The 17,935-nt window shown below is 30.4% G+C and overlaps 1 protein-coding gene across 1 annotated transcript; it reads left to right on the top strand.

Annotated features, from left to right (window-relative positions):
• The first annotated feature begins 7,497 nt into the window (after positions 1-7,497).
• Positions 7,498-16,285, top strand: LOC145009609 (shikimate kinase 1, chloroplastic-like). The gene is made up of 10 exons (XM_078968270.1): positions 7,498-7,582; positions 10,582-10,634; positions 10,743-10,797; positions 10,893-10,965; positions 11,065-11,152; positions 11,269-11,351; positions 11,487-11,616; positions 13,372-13,450; positions 14,760-14,824; positions 16,241-16,285. Exons 1-10 carry the CDS (start codon positions 7,498-7,500, stop codon positions 16,283-16,285), a joined length of 756 nt encoding a protein of 251 aa, XP_078824396.1.
• The last annotated feature ends 1,650 nt before the right edge of the window (positions 16,286-17,935 follow it).

Raw genomic sequence — 17,935 nt, 5'->3', positions numbered from 1 at the left:
GGGATGTCACAAATTTCGCATGCCAAACCAATGGTCATAATTCACATCAGTGAGAATGATTCATTTTTTTGTAAAACCAAAATCAGATTGGAAATTTTGATTTTTTATTTTGGAAAATGTCAAACCATTGGTTTTTTATTTCGGTTTTGGTTTTTTGTTTTTTTTTTTAAATATACTTTCAGGGTTTTGTTTTTTTGTTTTTTGTTTTTTTGGTTTTTTTTTTTTTTTTTAATTTCATAGATTTTTTCATCAACAAATGTTGTTACAATTTAACAAAAATAAATAATTTGCTAAAACATAATACAAGAGGAGGTTTGTTCACATTTATTCATTGAATTTTTTAGAGGGAAACGAACTTTCGATTTTGTTCATATTTAGTCACTAAACTTTTTTTCGTTATCTATTTGCCATTGAACTATTGAAACTGTTCACATTTTATCCTAGGGTAAAATGTGAACAATTTCAATAGTTCAATGGCAAATAGATAACGAAAAAAAGTTTAGTGACTAAATGTGACAAAATTCGAAAATTCGTTACCCTTTCAAGTCATTATCCCTAAGAAAAATTATTGCATGGTTAACAAAAAATGATAATCAATTATTTTTTAATAATGAATTTTTAATAAATTTTATTTAATTATTTTTATTAAAATATAAAAAAGTCAAAATTTAGAACGTATTTTTTTCATTGAGACGTACAACTATTGCTAACTAATAAAAAAAAATATGTTATAAGTATTCTGAATGTGATGATTAAAGCATAGCAAAGTCTTATATAGTATGTAAAATATTTTTACTGGGGAGGTAAAATACATTAAAGGATTTCCTACATTGGTAAGGTAAAGTTTGTTAAGCATTTTCAAATATTAAGAAGTATTTTTACAAAAGTGACATTGGAATTATTTGAAGTTCAAAAATTATTAGTTGGTTGTAAAGTTTTGTTTTTTGTTTTATTTTTGTTTTATTATTTTTTATTATTGCTGTTTTTTTTTTTGTTATTGTTTTTGTTTGATATAGGAACATTTAAAATGAGTTTTTGTTCAAAATATTTTTGTAAGTCGAAAGAATCAATAAGTTACAAAGTAATCAATGGAAACGTTTGGTTTTCCAATAAGTCAGACACTTGGATAAATGATAAAAAAATTTATTAATTTTTTTTCCACCAAATAACGCCATTTTCTAAAAAACAATATACTTACATAAGATACCCTGCTATATTTTTTGCTTAAGCTTTTTTTTTTTTTTTTTTTTAGTTTTTGCTTTTTGTAGATTCTTATGAATAAAATATCCAAGTTTTTTTTTTATTTTGTGATTTGCTTTTTAGACCATTATTTTTTTTATAAAAATAATTATAATACATTAATTATTTATCACGTTCACATATTGTAATATTAACCATTGTTAGACTTAGATCTATAAATATACAATATACCAATAATAAATACATTTTAATGTAAACATAACTTTAAATGTATTTTCGTGGAATGAGAATCACTTTTGGGGACATTCTTATTTATCATTTTCATAGCCGATGATTTTTACAGTTGGTGTATACCGCAAATAGAATTAGATAGTTGTCAATATTTACTAAAGTTTTTAAATTCAGGTTGACATCTTACCGGTTCAATGGTTCAAGTAGTCTGACCAATTAAACTAGATGAACCGATCTCAAATCGAATATTGAAAGCGAAGTTTTCACAAAAAGACAAACATTATATATCATTTTTGCTTTAAGCATACCCCTATTAAATAACCATAAAGGAAAATTAGAGCAATAGATGATATCGGAAAGGAAACTTTTCGCTCCCACGACTACACGCTTAGCTAGAAACTATTCGATACAAAACAATCGGTCAAAAGACTGAAAAAAACTATCTTACATGAAAAGGAAATAAATCACATCATTGAAAATATCTGGCACCGCCGCATCGCGCGGGTACGCCACTAGTATATATATATATATAAGAGTAGGATCAAACGAGAACACCTAAAAGGTTGAGAATGTGAGAACAGATCTGGACCATTTAAATATTTAGATCTAAGGCTATTATAAAACGCGCGATTTATGATAAATTTTAAAACTACGGGCATTAAAGTGTAACTTTTAAATTGCCAGAAGGGCATAATAGGAATTGCAAAATTACCTGTTTCCTACAATTTCTCACCCTCTCTCCTCTTTCCTTTCATAATCCTGTATCTTATCTCCCTCGATCTCTATTTAGGGTTTCGAAATAAGCGCCTCTCTCAATGAATTCGGGTCCCTTTTCTTTCATCTCTTCTCGTCGATCGCTCCACTGTCGTTTTACCCCAACTTCAGGTTTGAATCCACGTATCAAATCAGTGACATTGGATTCCAGTTCCACGACAATCATCGACGATCCGACATCGGCTTTCGCTTCAGAAGAAGAAAGTCCAACGAAGATCGGCGCTAGGGTTAGGGTAAAGGTGTTGTTGATGAAAAGAAAAGATGAGGAATGTATCGTATATGAAGCTTAAAGGTAGTTAAAACCTAAGGCAACGACTACTTCTATCACCTCTCGCTTCAACACCGATTCTAATTGATGATATCCGTGTCGACACCACCTGGCTTGGACTCCTTCCTCATAAGGTCTCGTTTCTCCGCCTTCTCGAGACAATCTCCGATGACTGTCATGTCGAAATCAACAAAACTGGTAATCCTAGGTTTTCTCTTTCTTTTTCTAATTTCATGTTCCAATTTTTTGAATGTTCTTGTTTATGTAGTGGGAAAATAGAAATTGAAGAGAATATAGGGCTAATTTGTATTGTAGTTGAAGTTAACTCTATGTTCATTCAAAGTGAACGATAGTTTGAAATCGATTTACCCATTGAATTGATAGGGACGAAGTTGAAATACAAACATGGGATAGTGATGGGTGAGGGATATCTGGAGCATGATTGTGGATTGAGTAGATCAATTGGCTATTTTTTGGAAGCTTTGATTTTTTCTTTCTTTTTTTTTTTTTTTTTTTTTTGGGGGGGGGGGGGGGGGGGGGGGGGGGGGGGAAACCCCTTTCCATTAAGCTCAAAGGTAACCTTACACTCCCTTTAACCTTTTCAACTAATTTTCGTTCTATTGATTTACATCATCAGAAGTGTATTCATTTATAAATAGAATTACAATTATAGAAATTCATATGTATTTTGTATTTTGTTCAGTCTCTTCATTTACTAAATTTGCTTCATTTAATTGATTGTTAATTGTATTTAATTCTGATTTTGGGGTTTTCTATCACGAACATGAAATGATTTTGGGTTTTTCTATCAAGAACATGAAATGATGAAGTATGAAATTGTTTCAGGAGCGAATAAAGAAGAATATGGAGCATCTCCACCGATTTGGTGGTTCATCGCAGTAATGGAGTGGCAGGGGCTATTCTGGCAACCTCTTCACCACTTCGTTTTCTTGTTCCAGTTACTGTCGATGAGAGGGAGAGGAAGCAGAAAGAAAACGACAACAGGTGGTGTTTGGGTTGCTTGGTGTGTCATAAAACAGTGGGAGAAAACGGAGGGGGCTATTGCCCTTGGCTAGCCGGAAACCACCAGCAAACACCTCTAGTGGGGGTGTTTTTGTTGCACCTCGAAGACAGGAGAAAAAGAAGGGAGTGTGAGAGGAAATGGAAGAATGAAAAATTGTATTTATATGTGAATAGCAGTGCATTCATGTGTGAATACAGTGAATGAATAGCAGTGCATTCATGTGTGAATAGTAGGGTATTCATTTGTGAATAACAGTGAATGAAGGTATTTATTTATGATTAGAGGTATTCATTTATTCAAATCTGAATAACAAGGTACTTATTTGTTAATAGTAGTGTATTCATTTGTGAATAACAGTGTAAGAATGTGTTAATGAGTATATTTATTTATGATTAGAGGTATTCTTTTTATGGAGAAATGATAGTTTTTACAATCTTTTTATTTTCAATTGATTAAAAAAAGAAATTTGATTACTTGTAAATTTATGTGTATTTATTTGTGATTGGAGTAGTATCAGGTTTTTTGAAGAAAAAAAATCATTGATGAATACAAATGTACTAATTTGGTGTTCGATTTTTATTCATTTTTTTAACACAAAAAAACGTGAAATAGGAGAAAAAAAATTGATTTTTTTAATTTTTTTTTTTTCAGTTTTAAAATAAATTTTGATAAAAATGTTTTTTATATTCCATTAATAAGAAAAATAAAAAAAATGAATATTTATTTCTTTTTTGGTATCTGATCCTAAATTTAAGGGAATTTGATTGAATTTTATTTTATTTTAATTTAATTAAAATATACAATTACTAGTATACTCTTATATATTGATTGGTCCAGAATTGTTCTTACGTTTTCAAGTTTTTAGGTGTTGTCATTTGATCTTCTCCACATATATATATATATATATATATATATATATATATATATATATATATATATATATATATATATATATATATATATATCGATAAAAAGAAAATTTTGGGTTAGAATGTTAGAAGTTTTTTTTTTTCTGCATATTTTTTTGTGAACAAAACAAATGAATCATTAGATGAATCAAAAATAACATTGTTCACAAAAAAATCTCAAAAAACATCCCTATGATTTATTTTAACGAGGATTTTATTGTTTTTCACTATAATTGTCATAAAAGTGAATTTTTTTGTTTAATAAAAAATGAATAATGAATGTGTTTTTTTCTTCTGAATCGTTTTTACTTTTGATTTATCTAATGATTTATTTTGTTGGTTCGTAAAAAGAATATGTATATAAAAAATTTCTTACATTCTTAGAAAAATTTTTCTTCTTATTAATTTGATCTCTCTCTCTCTCTCTCTATATATATATATATATATATATATATATATATATATATATATATATATATATATATATAGAGAGAGAGAGAGAGACATGATTAATGTTTAGTATCAACTTAAAGACAATTTTACCTTTCTTATGAGTCTATAAAAAAATCCAGACTTAATAAATTCATTAGTTTAAAATTCATCAAAACCATTATTAGTTCTAAACTTCACATATTATGAGCGTGTTTTGCATAGAACGTTTGCAAGCATTTGAAAGCTACTAACTTTTAACCGTTAACAAAATGCTTCGTTTTATGTAGATAGTTCTCATGGTAACTTCAAAGGCTATTTTTAACATTAAGATTTGTTGTGTACTTATAAACACTTAAAAAGAACAAATATAGAACATCTCTAATGGCGGACGTAATTTAAGGTCTGTAGCTTTCTAAATTATCATACTTATAGTGCTACGTTACATATATATAAACTTGGGAATATGACTTATTAAGGTAATTAACTTTTCGGTATGTTTACATCTGAGTAACTATCTTTTTTTTGTACACATGTAGGTAACAAACTTAGTGAAAGTGTTCACATATTACCATTATGACTTGCTATAGCAAGTTAAATCCTAAATGTGAACGTATTCAACAAGTTTGTTACCTAGACGTGTACAAAAAAAAAGTTACCCAAATATGAACAAAACAAAAGGTAAAAATTAAATTACACGAATGGTACCTGTGGTTTGGGGGAATTTGTGTTTTTGGTCCCTAACTTATTTTTTTAAACTTGGATGGTCCTTAGTGTTTATTTTTGTTGCATGTTTGGTCCCTGTTTAACCTAAAAAGACTATTGTGCCCTTATTAATTTATTTTTTAATTAATTTTCTTATTTATGTATTTATTTTTTACATATTTAAAAAAATTAATAGACCACACATATTTGTATCTCCTCGGATGATCTCTATTGTTTATTTTTTAATAAATTTATTTTTTTAACTCGGATGATCCTTATTGTTTAATTTTGTTACGAACTTGATCTCTGTCTTACCTAAAAAGACTATTGTGCCCTTATTAATTTTTTTTGTTTATGTACTAAAGATGAAGAGACAGTAGGTTATGGTGTTGGTTCGCCAGAGTTGAAGATGGTGAAGACGTCGATATCACTAAAGATGAAAAATAAATAGAAGTTGAAAAGGATGAAAGATGAGATGGTGAGAAAATATAGATATGTGTGGTCTGTTAATTTTTTAAAATATGTAAAAAAAAATACATAAATAAGAAATTTAATTAAAAAATAGACAAAATTGCAAAAATGGTCCTTATGGTATGCATTTTTTTTTGGGGGTTTTAGTCCAAACCCTGACTTTTTTGGATTAGTGGTCATTTTAAGCTAGTTTCGTTGCGGATTTGGTCCCTCGGTAAACTGAAATGATGTTAATACCCTTGGGGTATTTATTTTCTATTTTTCTTTCATTTTTCTTAAATCTAATAATTATTTATTTATTTAAACAATAAAAAAAATGGGTCTCTCTCTCTCTCTCATAATGACCCATTTGCAAATAAACCGATAATCCCCATCCACAATCAATATCCAACAAGAACAAGACAGTCTAATAGAGGATCTGCTACATTTGTTTAGAGACTCAGTTGACCACCATAACCCCCATCTTTCTGTCTAAAAAGCCCCTGCGGCACCTCCAAGCATCTTCCATCGATAGAGGTTTAGATCCATCGTTTCCCTTTGAAATCGTCTCTAGATTCTCCTGCATCTCGGTGTCGTACATCTTCTGGCAGTGTCTTGATGTTCATCTCCTACAACTGCACTATCGCCAGAGAAGACTGTAGAGAAGGTGATGTCGACAGAGTCCCGTAATGCACACCTCCGAAAAAAGAAAATGGCAAGTCGCTCGTTACAATAAGGTGGGTTTGAACCATATTGTGTGGAAACTCTAATGGAGGTGTTTGTTTTGCAAATGGATGGCCAACAAGAAGGTGGGTGGTGGTCACCAATTGGGGGAGGGTATCGTCTATCTCATCGCTTCAGATTCAAATCCCAACTCCTTAACACATCAATGTGTACTTCGGTTTAGCAAATTCCTCTGATGTACACCCATGTTTCACAATCGAGTTTGATACTAAACATATTGCATTGTTTAAGTTAATGCTGGAAGTGATCGATGTGTACTTAGGTTTGTAGTGATTATTGTTCAAATTTTCTTTGTTGATTTACAATATTTTGCAGTCTGGAAAGGCAAGCCTTGGTGATGATCTTTATAAAACACTGAATATAATCTCTTCTTCAACCATCGGGATGCTGAACTTGCTCAACTTAAAATCTGAACAAGCTGCTATTAAGACTATTAATAGACTAGAAACAGTGATATATGCTTGGAAAGAAAAAATTATGGAACAAACCAGTGCATCAAAATCACCGCCAAGAGCAAGAACATCATGGTTCTTAAAGGATCCTTCCATGGAGCTTGATAAGATAGAGTTCTTGATAAACCAAGCTGAAGTTCTTTTACAGCAAATAAGAATCAGACACCTTAACCTTCCTCAAACATTTCTGGATGTGCAATTTTGGAAGCATATTCTCATGTTCTTGGAAACTTGGCATTCAACATACTGTCTGGAATCGGAGACATTGCTTAAATTGGAACTGGATGCAACAAGGAATAGATGAGAGCGAGAATGGAAGTGCTAAAATTGGTTTTAAAGATAACATCGCCGGAGAAGACAACTTCACCGGAAGAGGCGGTGGTTAGGGAAGTGAGGGGTGGCGTCAAGGATGAGAGAGAGAGAGAGGCCTTCTTATTATTTTGATTATATTTCAATATTCAGATGGATCAAATCCGCAATGAAACTAGCTCAAAAGGACTACTAATCCAATAAAGTCATGGATTGGACCAAAGCCCCAAAAAATGCATACCACAAGGATCATTTTTGCAGTTTTGTCTAAAAAATAAATTAATAATGGCACAATAGTCTTTTTAGGTAAAACAAGGACCAAACACGCAACAAAAATAAACATCAAGGACCATCCAAGTTAAAAAAAATAAGTTAGGGACCAAAAACACAAATTCTCCCAAACCTCAGGGACCATTCGTGTAATTTAATTTTTACTCTCCGTGTTGTTCATATTTAGGTAACTATTTTTTTTTGTACACATCTAGGTAACGAACTTGTTAAAAGTGTTCACATTTAGGATTTAACTGCTATAACAGGTCATAATGGTCATATGTGAACACTTCCAACAAGTTTGTTACCTAGATATGTACAAAAAAAAGATAGTTACCCAGATGTAAACATACCGAAAAGTTAATTACCTTAATAAATCATACTCCCTATAAACTTTTATATCAAAACCTTTCAAAAATTCATAGATAGACCACGCACACGTATTTATTCATTTAACATATAATTTATATATAAGCATAATACCAACAAAAAAAAAAAAGTTTACTTTTGTTACATATTTTGATGAAATTTATTTGGTTTTTTAACAAACTAAAAAAAAGATCATAATAAAAAAAATTGTCCAAACATATTCAATATTGATCTCATTTTGAAGGTATTAGGTAGCTTTTTTAATGATATATTTTATTAATTATTATTATTATTCTATTACGTATTTATGATATATTAATAAAAAGGATGTAAAATTAATATATATTGTATATGATTGAAAGTAGGGATGAGCAAAAGGACCGAACTGGTCGGAACTAGGAACCGGCTTCGGCCAAAATCAAGAACCGAACCGGCCCGGCGGTTCTATCGGTTCCGGTTCTACCGGTTCCCGGTTCCTACCGGTTTTTATCGTGTCTTCAAATGTTGGAACCGATCCTTGAAAAATAGCATCATACGGTTCCGGTTATATCGGTTCCGGTTCCTACCGATTCCAAAAATCCACAAAAATAACGTCCCGGTCCCGACCCGACCGGTTCCATCGGGTTCCGGTTCCGGTACCGGTTCCGGCCGGTTCCCCGGTCCATTTGCTCATCCCTAATTGAAAGGGTTTTAAATAAAAATATAAATCTTATTTGACGAGTGGTATAAATCTTATTTGACGAGTGGTGGGGCCATTTTATTGTAATTCATGGAGAATGAGGTGGATATGTATCATATAAACCTCAATCCTACTATCTTTTCGTTTTTCATGGAAATGATATTCTAAAGAACGTATCATAGTGGATACTCTTAAGTCTTAATCATAGTTTCGAAGCATTAAACTCATACCAAATTGGGTCAATTTGTGATATTTTTGGTGGGAGGACTTTGTGGTACAACTCATAATTCTTCAAAGAGAGATGATAAATCCACGGCTTTTTTTATAATCCACTTACTTTTAAACTTAGTTGACAAATATGCCCACATCTATATTTAGAATGCAATTTAATTTTCATTTTAGTTAAATCTGAATAACAAACATATAACTAGTCAATTGAGAATGTTTATGGCTCATCCTTTGACTCACAAACAAAAAACCTAAGTGTCATAATCAGGGAGGACAAAAATTAAGTACTAATGGATAGATGATAAAATTCAGTGAAAAAAAAACTCAGTGAAAATGAAGTATCAAAAATGATTCGTGAACAACAAAATTAAAAGCGATAATTAACTATTAATAATGAACAATGTGCCTAAAATAAAAACTAAATTGCATTCTAAATATAGATAAGGGCATAATTGTTAACTAAGTTTAAAAATCAGTGGATTATCAAAAAGATGCCGTGGATTTATCATCTCCCTTCTTCAAACTCCCGTAATTAAATTAAACACGTAATATCGCTATGTAAAATTAATATATTTTGAGTTCGCTTCCATCCATTATTAGTACCTCAAAGCTCCAATCAGGTTCTAATCTATACAACTTCTCTCTTTGTATCTATATATCTGTTGCTTGTTTTACTATTTATATTCCATTTCCTTTAAAAATTTGTGTTAAATATGCTCACCATGTTTTTTTGAAAATTATTATTAAAGTTAATGACATCAATAGTACCATAGTTGTGTCAGCTAGCAATGTGTGATTAAGTACGTAAATCATAGATGATATTGATTCATGATTTATCCAACATTTTTGCTGTTTAGTTATATATAAACTATTCCATGCATGAACAAGATGAATGATTTTGTTAGATAACATATTTATTCAGGCAAACTTATCTGATTATTGTTCTGACATGAAGAATATATCTAAGGTCTTCCATTGACGTTTGATGCTAAAAACTCAAGCCAATCTTGATTGTTTTGATCACTGAAAATGGAGGCCGAAAACTCTAGGAGCCTAAACTTTACAACATGTAAGTGTTTATATAAGAAAATTTATGAAACTAAACAATTCCTTGAGGATTTGTACAAAGTACAGGCTATTCCAAAGGATTCATATGCTTAAATGCAGCGTTTGGACATGGATCACCAGAAACGAAAGCTTTATGTTCTCCTCAGCAGTCTTCGGGTATATACTTTCTGGTTAATTTAATGATCACAAGATGAAAACAAATATTATATGCTAAATATTAGACTACAAGAAGTACGTTTATCGTATATGCAAGTTGTAAAGACATGCCTTGAATTTAGTGAAAGATGCATGTCATTATGTCAACAACTTCTCTCCTCTATACAAGTATGCATGCATGTCAAGTATTCACATCCTGTTTTGAGAATGTTTGAAGGCTAAACTTAATTGGTTACCATTTAATGTGAAACTATATATGAAAGGTGTTGCATGCATTTATAAGTAATTAACCAGTTCTGACATTTAAACTCTTGTAGCTTCAGCTTTCCAATTTGAATGTTTTAGAGTCGAGGAAGATTTGATGATAAAGGTATCAAATATCTTATGTCTTAACGTTTTTTTTTTTTTTTGTATTCTTTTTGTTTCGAAAAATGAATTACATTGCAATGTAATTAAGTTTATGTTGTTCAAATGGCAGAACAAGTTAGAGAAGATTGGACCATATCTAGATGGAAGGTGTATATATCTTGTTGGTGAGTTCCAGCTAACATATTGTCTTTGTTCAAAATGTATAGAAAATTTATAATTAAACTCATTAATTGTTCTTAACTCTACAATATGAATTCAGGAATGATGGGCTCTGGAAAAACAACAGTTGGCCAAATCCTATCTAAAATTCTTGGCTATTCTTTTGTCGACAGGTTTGTGTCAAGACGTCTGATTCCATTAATCACTTTAAAGTTAAAGATCGTTCCCAAATGTCATCCCTTTTCACGTTTTATTTCGAGTAATGCGTGCAGTGACAATCTAATAGAGGAGGTTGTCGAGGGAATCGCAGTTGCTGACATCTTCAAATTGCATGGCGAGAAATTCTTTAGAGAGAAGGAGGTTAATTAAGTAGCTCTGAATTTATTAATTTTTTCGGACCTTGAAAAACTCTTTTTTTTTTCCATTAATGTATTTGCACTGATGATATCATACTTTTTGTTTTATAATTCCTTAAGACTGAGGTGTTGAGGAAGCTGTCATCGATGCATGGATCGGTGATTTCCACGGGTGGAGGTGCTGTTGTTCAGCCTATCAACTGGTATGCATATATATATATATATATATATATATATATATATATATATATATATATATATATATATATATATAAATTGTCAGCAAAGTGTGTTGCTAATTAATTTGGTAATTATATTGTTTGCGTTTAATTTGTCAGGAAATATATGCAGAAGGGTGTTACTATATTTCTAGATGTACCATTGGAAACATTGGCACTACGAATAGTTTATGTAGGAACTGCATCTCGACCACTTTTGCATGATGAATCTGGAGAAGCATATGTAAAGGTGGTATTTTTCTCTTTGCTAGATATTTGGATACGGAGCAAAAACAAAATAAAAAACCTTTTAACATACAAAACCCTCATGTGACCTTTAAATTTGAACTAATTAAATTTAATAGTATAATTTTTTTTGTTAATATGGAGTGAGGTATTTATGTTTTTGGCCAATTAGATACAATTTTTTTTATAAGAAACAAATTTATATATAAACAAGTTAATAAATTTAACTTACATTTTTTTTTTTAGTGTTATTATTGAGATGCAAGGTCTTTAAGTTTTTAAAGCAGACTACAAAATTATTAATGTGAACACTTTTATAAAATACGAAGTCTCTAACAAATTAAGTACAATGCATGATATTTGTTGTTTTTCTTTAATATAGTTGTAGATACATATAAAAACATGGTTTTGATATTTGTTGTTCTTTAAAATGCTTTAAAATGCTTATATGTTCATATAAAACCATATTTATACATACCTATGAAACCATGGTGTTCCAACTTTTTTTTTTTTTTGAGAAAATTCATCAAATGACTAAATAAAAAAGTGTGTATGAAGCAATTAACCAAGAAATACTTAAATTTGTAAAATGGTCATGACTTCCGCAGAGAGAGGCTCTGCGGAGGCCTTAAATCTATGAGGAACCTGAAAATAGCACCGAGGAAATGAGGTGGCAGGGGCATTTTTGTAAAATTACCAAACAAAAAACCGGGTTTTTAGTGTTGGCTGCTGAAGGAGGAAGAGTTTGGGGGAGGTCTGCTGTAGAACGAAGACGAGGAACGGGAAAGAAACGGTCGATCGAATCTAGAAGAAATAGGAACGAATAGGGTGAGTAAACAGCTAGAAAATCCGGAATTTGGCAATTTTCATACGAATAACAGTTCTTCAGAGATGTTTGGACAAAGAACAGATTCACAGAGGGCCTTTCTGCGGATCCATAGTGCCCTCTGTGAATTAGCTTTTTCTCTTTTAAAAAATTGTTTTTTTAGTTAAACATTTCATAATTTTGCAAAGCCATATGCATTTCCGCAGAGACATCTTTTACGAAAGTATGTAAACCAACATGGGTTTTTTTTGTATTTTTTCCCCACATGTCCGATTCCTCAGATGTTTAAGGCTTCCATATAGCCCCTCTCTGCGGAAGTCATGATTAATTTACAAATTTCAGTTTTTCATGGTTAATTGTTTCACATACCCCTACCTTTGGTTTTTTTTTTTAACATAGAAAAAAGCAGGTGCTATAAACTGCTTTCTAGGTACGACTGTTTAATTATTTTTTAAATATGCTAATATATAAAATAAAATAAAAAATAAAAAAAAAAAAAAAGTTAAATTTAATAAAGGTTTTGCACTTGACGTGGATAGAATAGAAATAATGCTTTATAGCTCTACCAAGTAAACTACAACTTATGTATTAAGTTTTTTAAAATATGCAAAAATATCAACAAAATTAAATTTAGTAAAAACCAACACATAGCCATGTGTTGGAACTTAGAACCGTGTTTCTGTCAAAGACGGTAGCTGCGTTACAAAGTAGGCTACATTTATTTATTATATTGGATTGATGTTGGGCCTATATATAAACATACTAACGGATATAAAGTTGGGCCCAAAGATGTTGTGGGCCCTGGTCGATCCCTAGCTTACCCACTATTAGGCCGGCCCTCCAGGGTTTCATATCTATGTTATGCGGATGCAAATGTATATATTTATGTATGTATAGATGTTATATGATACTCAATTGTTGCGATATATGTAGATTTTCAGGCAACTATCTAAGCTCTGGAAAGAAAGGAGTGAAGCATACACCAAGGCCCATGCAAGAGTTTCCTTGGAAAGTATGTAGACCATGCTTTTTATCTTACATCTCCAATGTTTAGAAGTCCATAAATGCCACATCACCTTTTCACTTTTTGTCCACATCACCAACATATTTAGGCATGTTCTTTATAAACCTATATCACTATTATACATAAACATTTTAAAGATTTATAGATGGGATTCTTAGAAAAATGACCATTTCCGTCCAAAGTGGCCATTATCGACAGGAATCAGATAAAAAATATCCTTCGGCCTACAGAGCATGAGTAATTACCAATGTACTTCCGAAAATTTCAGGTTTGACTATTTTCTACATATAATCAGTAAATGTTATATTAGATTTTACTACTACCAACAGATAACTAACAAGAATTCATGTTTAAATATTTCCGACAAAATACCTACAAATCCTTTAGTTTTTTGATTTATTTTGTCGGAATACATACATATACACATTCACGTACAAATCCATACATATGCACAAACGTAAACGGATTGTAAATAATACGTTTTTTTTTAATGTTTTCATCGTTATTTGCCGACTGATTTTCAATGAATAATAATCTTTTGAAAAATATTTTCATTATATTACATCGGTAGCTTTCAATGAATTTCCAATGAATTTATTATTGTTGCTAGTTTGTTGCAAATTGACGTTAAATTAGGGGATTTTATACTTGTTGGAAATCTATCAGTAAAATCTTTGTTTTTCCTACATAATTATTTCCGTCAAAAAGTTTCATAGGAAAATTGGCGGTTTTCTAATACAAGTATCTAGTGTAGTTTCATTCATTTTGCTTCTTAATTTGTCCATAAATTTTATTAAAAATCATTAAAAAAAAAATGAAATGTTTTTTAGAAATCTAAAACTATTATAATACTAGTCTCGTTATTATCAAACTAAATATAAATTTCTAATAAATATGTATGAAAGAAATATATTACATATTGGTATAAATTAGTCTTTTGATGGTGTGATTGCTTAAAAATAATATTCATTTTTTATTATGTTTCACTAACAAACTAACAAAAGGAGAGGTGCAAATTGAAATTCTAATATGAAAAGAAGGAAGTGAAATTAAATAGGAAACAAATTGTAGTACAAAGAATATGTATTGTGAATTATATTAGACTAATTCGTTGGCATAAACCCCATGAATTTGGCCTCGCCTATGGGGTTGTTTTCATGGAGTGCTTTTTTAAAATTACGGGCCTTGTTTACAAACATCATACTTATACACTCTTATATCATTTTGTTTATCCATATAAACTCTCTATTCTGTCGTGTTCTAAAATATATATAAACTCTCTTTTATACTTGTATAGATATTGCAGTCAAGTTGGGGCATAGCAATATATGCAATATTACTCCTACTCAAATTGTGATAGAGGTCTCTCTCTCTCTCTCTCTCTCTCTCTCTCTCTCTCTCTCTCTCTCTCTCTCTCTCTCTCTCTCTCTCTCTCTCTCTCTCTCTCTCTCTCTCTCTCTCTCTCTCTCTCTCTCAATTTTATATTATTTAATATTCATAACATTGTTTTTCTTATCTAATCAACAGTTTGTTTAATTAAGTAAAAAATTAGGATTAATAGTTTTCAATTAATTTTCTTGTTTTGGTTAATTAATTTGGTAAAAAAAAATTGCTAGAGCTTATAAGTAATTTTCAATACCAACTTTGATATATATATATATATATATATATATATATATATATATATAAACCGACCTCAAACAAAATGGCCGAAAAACCAAACTATTTTTAAATTACAAGGTTTTGAATGTTTTAGTATTTCAAAAGCCAAAAATTTAGGTTAGATTTGTAAACTTCTATGAATTTTTTTTTTGGAGCAAAATGCATTAAAGAAAATCAAAACTGGGACCGAAACATTAAACAAATACATAAAAACAAAAAACCAAAATTGATTATATGGTTGCACGTTATTTTGGTCGTATCTATCTTAGTTTTTTTAAGTTATCTTGATAAGTTTTCTCTAATAAAATGTAATCTCACTATGTTTAGTTATTTCATGGAATACTAGTTACAATTTGTATTTCCATTTCCCAAAATTATCTATCAAGACAATTCATTTATTTTATTTTTCAACTAAATCACTTACATTTTGTCAACAGTTTTTTTCTACCACATACAACTTTAATGTGAGGTTTTAAACTAGTATTTAATTGTCAAAAATTGCTTTCAAGTGTCTTTCTCTCGTTCCCCTTTTTGTCTATTCTTATCAATTTTCATGTATTTTGTCGTCCCAAATTATCTTATAAATTTCAATCATTGCTCTTACTATCCAACATCATGAAATGGAAATAAAACCATATAAATGTTTTCCAATGGCTAAAAAAATCATGCCATTCGGATTTGGTTTATGCTTAGGTCAAAAAGAAAAAGAAAAAGAAAATATTTTCATCACTAGATCATTTGTTGGGTGTTATTATATTAGAAATCCCAATATAAAAACATTATGACTTTCATGGGATTTGATGAAGTACAATGTTCCGGTCTAATTAAATATATTGAGACTGTATTTTTCCATCAAAATCACTATTTTCTTAAACTGATTATAAAAATAGAAAATATACATTAACCTATATAGTCGTGCTATAATAGCAATATGGTGGAATTGGTTGAATATTTGATGGAAATAACGGATTTAGTCTTGCAATGTTCAAACATGCAATATCTAACAAAACTTATCTTAATGCTCGACATCAAATATATGTTTCTGTGTTCGATGGCTTATGTTGTTTGTTCAAATTGCACAAGTTTTCTCTTTCTCATTTTCGGATAATTTGGCAGGTGCTTGTACAAATTGAAAGTTATTTACAAATGTTGTGTGATTGATGTATTCTCTTTTGCAATTAAGCTCAAATGTTAGATAATGGAAATGTTCTCATTAATTTTTTGTAACAATGTGAATGATACTAGTAGATTCTATTGTTTACTATTTCCATAAATTAGGTGACCTAGGTTTTCTTAGGGACAATCTTAAATTATCATTTATGAAAGTTTAAAATTGTGTTGTATCTCCTTTATTGATTGGGTAGTGGCAAGTGTGTGGTTGTTAGAACAATGCTTATTATCACAATAAAACTTGTAGTATTTGATGTTGGTTATTTTCATAACCAAACCATAAAACACAAAAGCATTTTGTAGATTTTTATTTTCGAATCTATTTAAAAGAAAACTAAAACATAAAAGAACGATTACATACCCACTTCTATATATGGAGATTTTTGGATCTGGAGAATGGAATGAGTTTTCCAGTTAATCACAAGAACTCTCTCTAAAATCCCTCAACAAACCCTAAACGAAATTATGTTTTTATTTTGTATATCTTTATGTGTTCCTCATCACATGTGTGTGTGTGTGTGTGTATATATATATATATATATATATATATATATATATATATATATATATATCGAGAGAGAGAACTAGGTTCAAATGTTTTTAGCAAGTATTGTATGCCTAAATGCACCAATGAGAATTCAGGAAATAATTAAATCATTAATAAATAATAAAAGGGTATAAGAGTAATATACACTATAATTAATTATGGTAAAAGAAAACAAAATCAATCAATATCCCACTAATTTAGGTTATCAGTTTCATATAACACCACCACCGATTCCCACTACTTCTTTAAAAATCATCGTTCGTTCTTCATAGACCCAGAAACCCTTATCCCCTCCTAAATCAGTTTCGACACCACCAGAGCAGTAGCACCACCCCACAACACCATAGAACCACCAATTTTATGGATTGGAGAAGAGAACGGGTGGAGCTGGGCCCTTTCGTCGGCGATGGTGCTGACCACCGACGATACATCAAACAGAGACGTTCGCCAGGGACACGATGATCTCTCAGGTATGCTGATTTTAATTTCCAAGGCTTTTGTATTTCATTGATTTTGAAATTAAGTAACAATGATTTTTATCTGCTCTTGTTATATGATATTGATGGATTTATGATTAATGAAACAACAGGAAGTAGTGAATAACTTGGAAGATGCACATGAACAAATTGACACTGCAATTTCAATCAGTATAAGTTGTAATCTGCCTAGTATTCCTCATTTTCATCCATCAATTTAAGTCTTATGAGTTATGATCCATTACCATATTTGCAATTTTTGTTTACAAACAACATTCTGTCATGGCCTCCATATGTTTGATAAAATGCCTCAATGAAAAAATAGTTAAAAATCTTTAATGTTTTTACTTCACTTTGTTCCTTATTCTTTTCAGAACTATATAACTCAATTTAGATTAGGTTGGATGCCATTTTCATAACAATAGGTTGATGCTAGTTCCTTATTCTATCAGAATTTGTAGTTAAATACATTGAGCATATCAAGAAGAAACACAGGGAACCCGAAGAATGTTAGTTCCTTATTCTATCAGAATAGGTTGATGTTAGTTTCTTATTTTGTTTGTTGGGTATATTCTTGATAATACAAATTCTTAAAGAATATTCTTGCAGAATAGTTTA

Source organism: Lactuca saligna, chromosome 8, assembly GCF_052625555.1.
Source record: "Lactuca saligna cultivar CGN05327 chromosome 8, ASM5262555v1, whole genome shotgun sequence".
NCBI lineage: Eukaryota > Viridiplantae > Streptophyta > Magnoliopsida > Asterales > Asteraceae > Lactuca > Lactuca saligna.
This window is presented reverse-complemented; position numbering and strand designations above follow the sequence as displayed.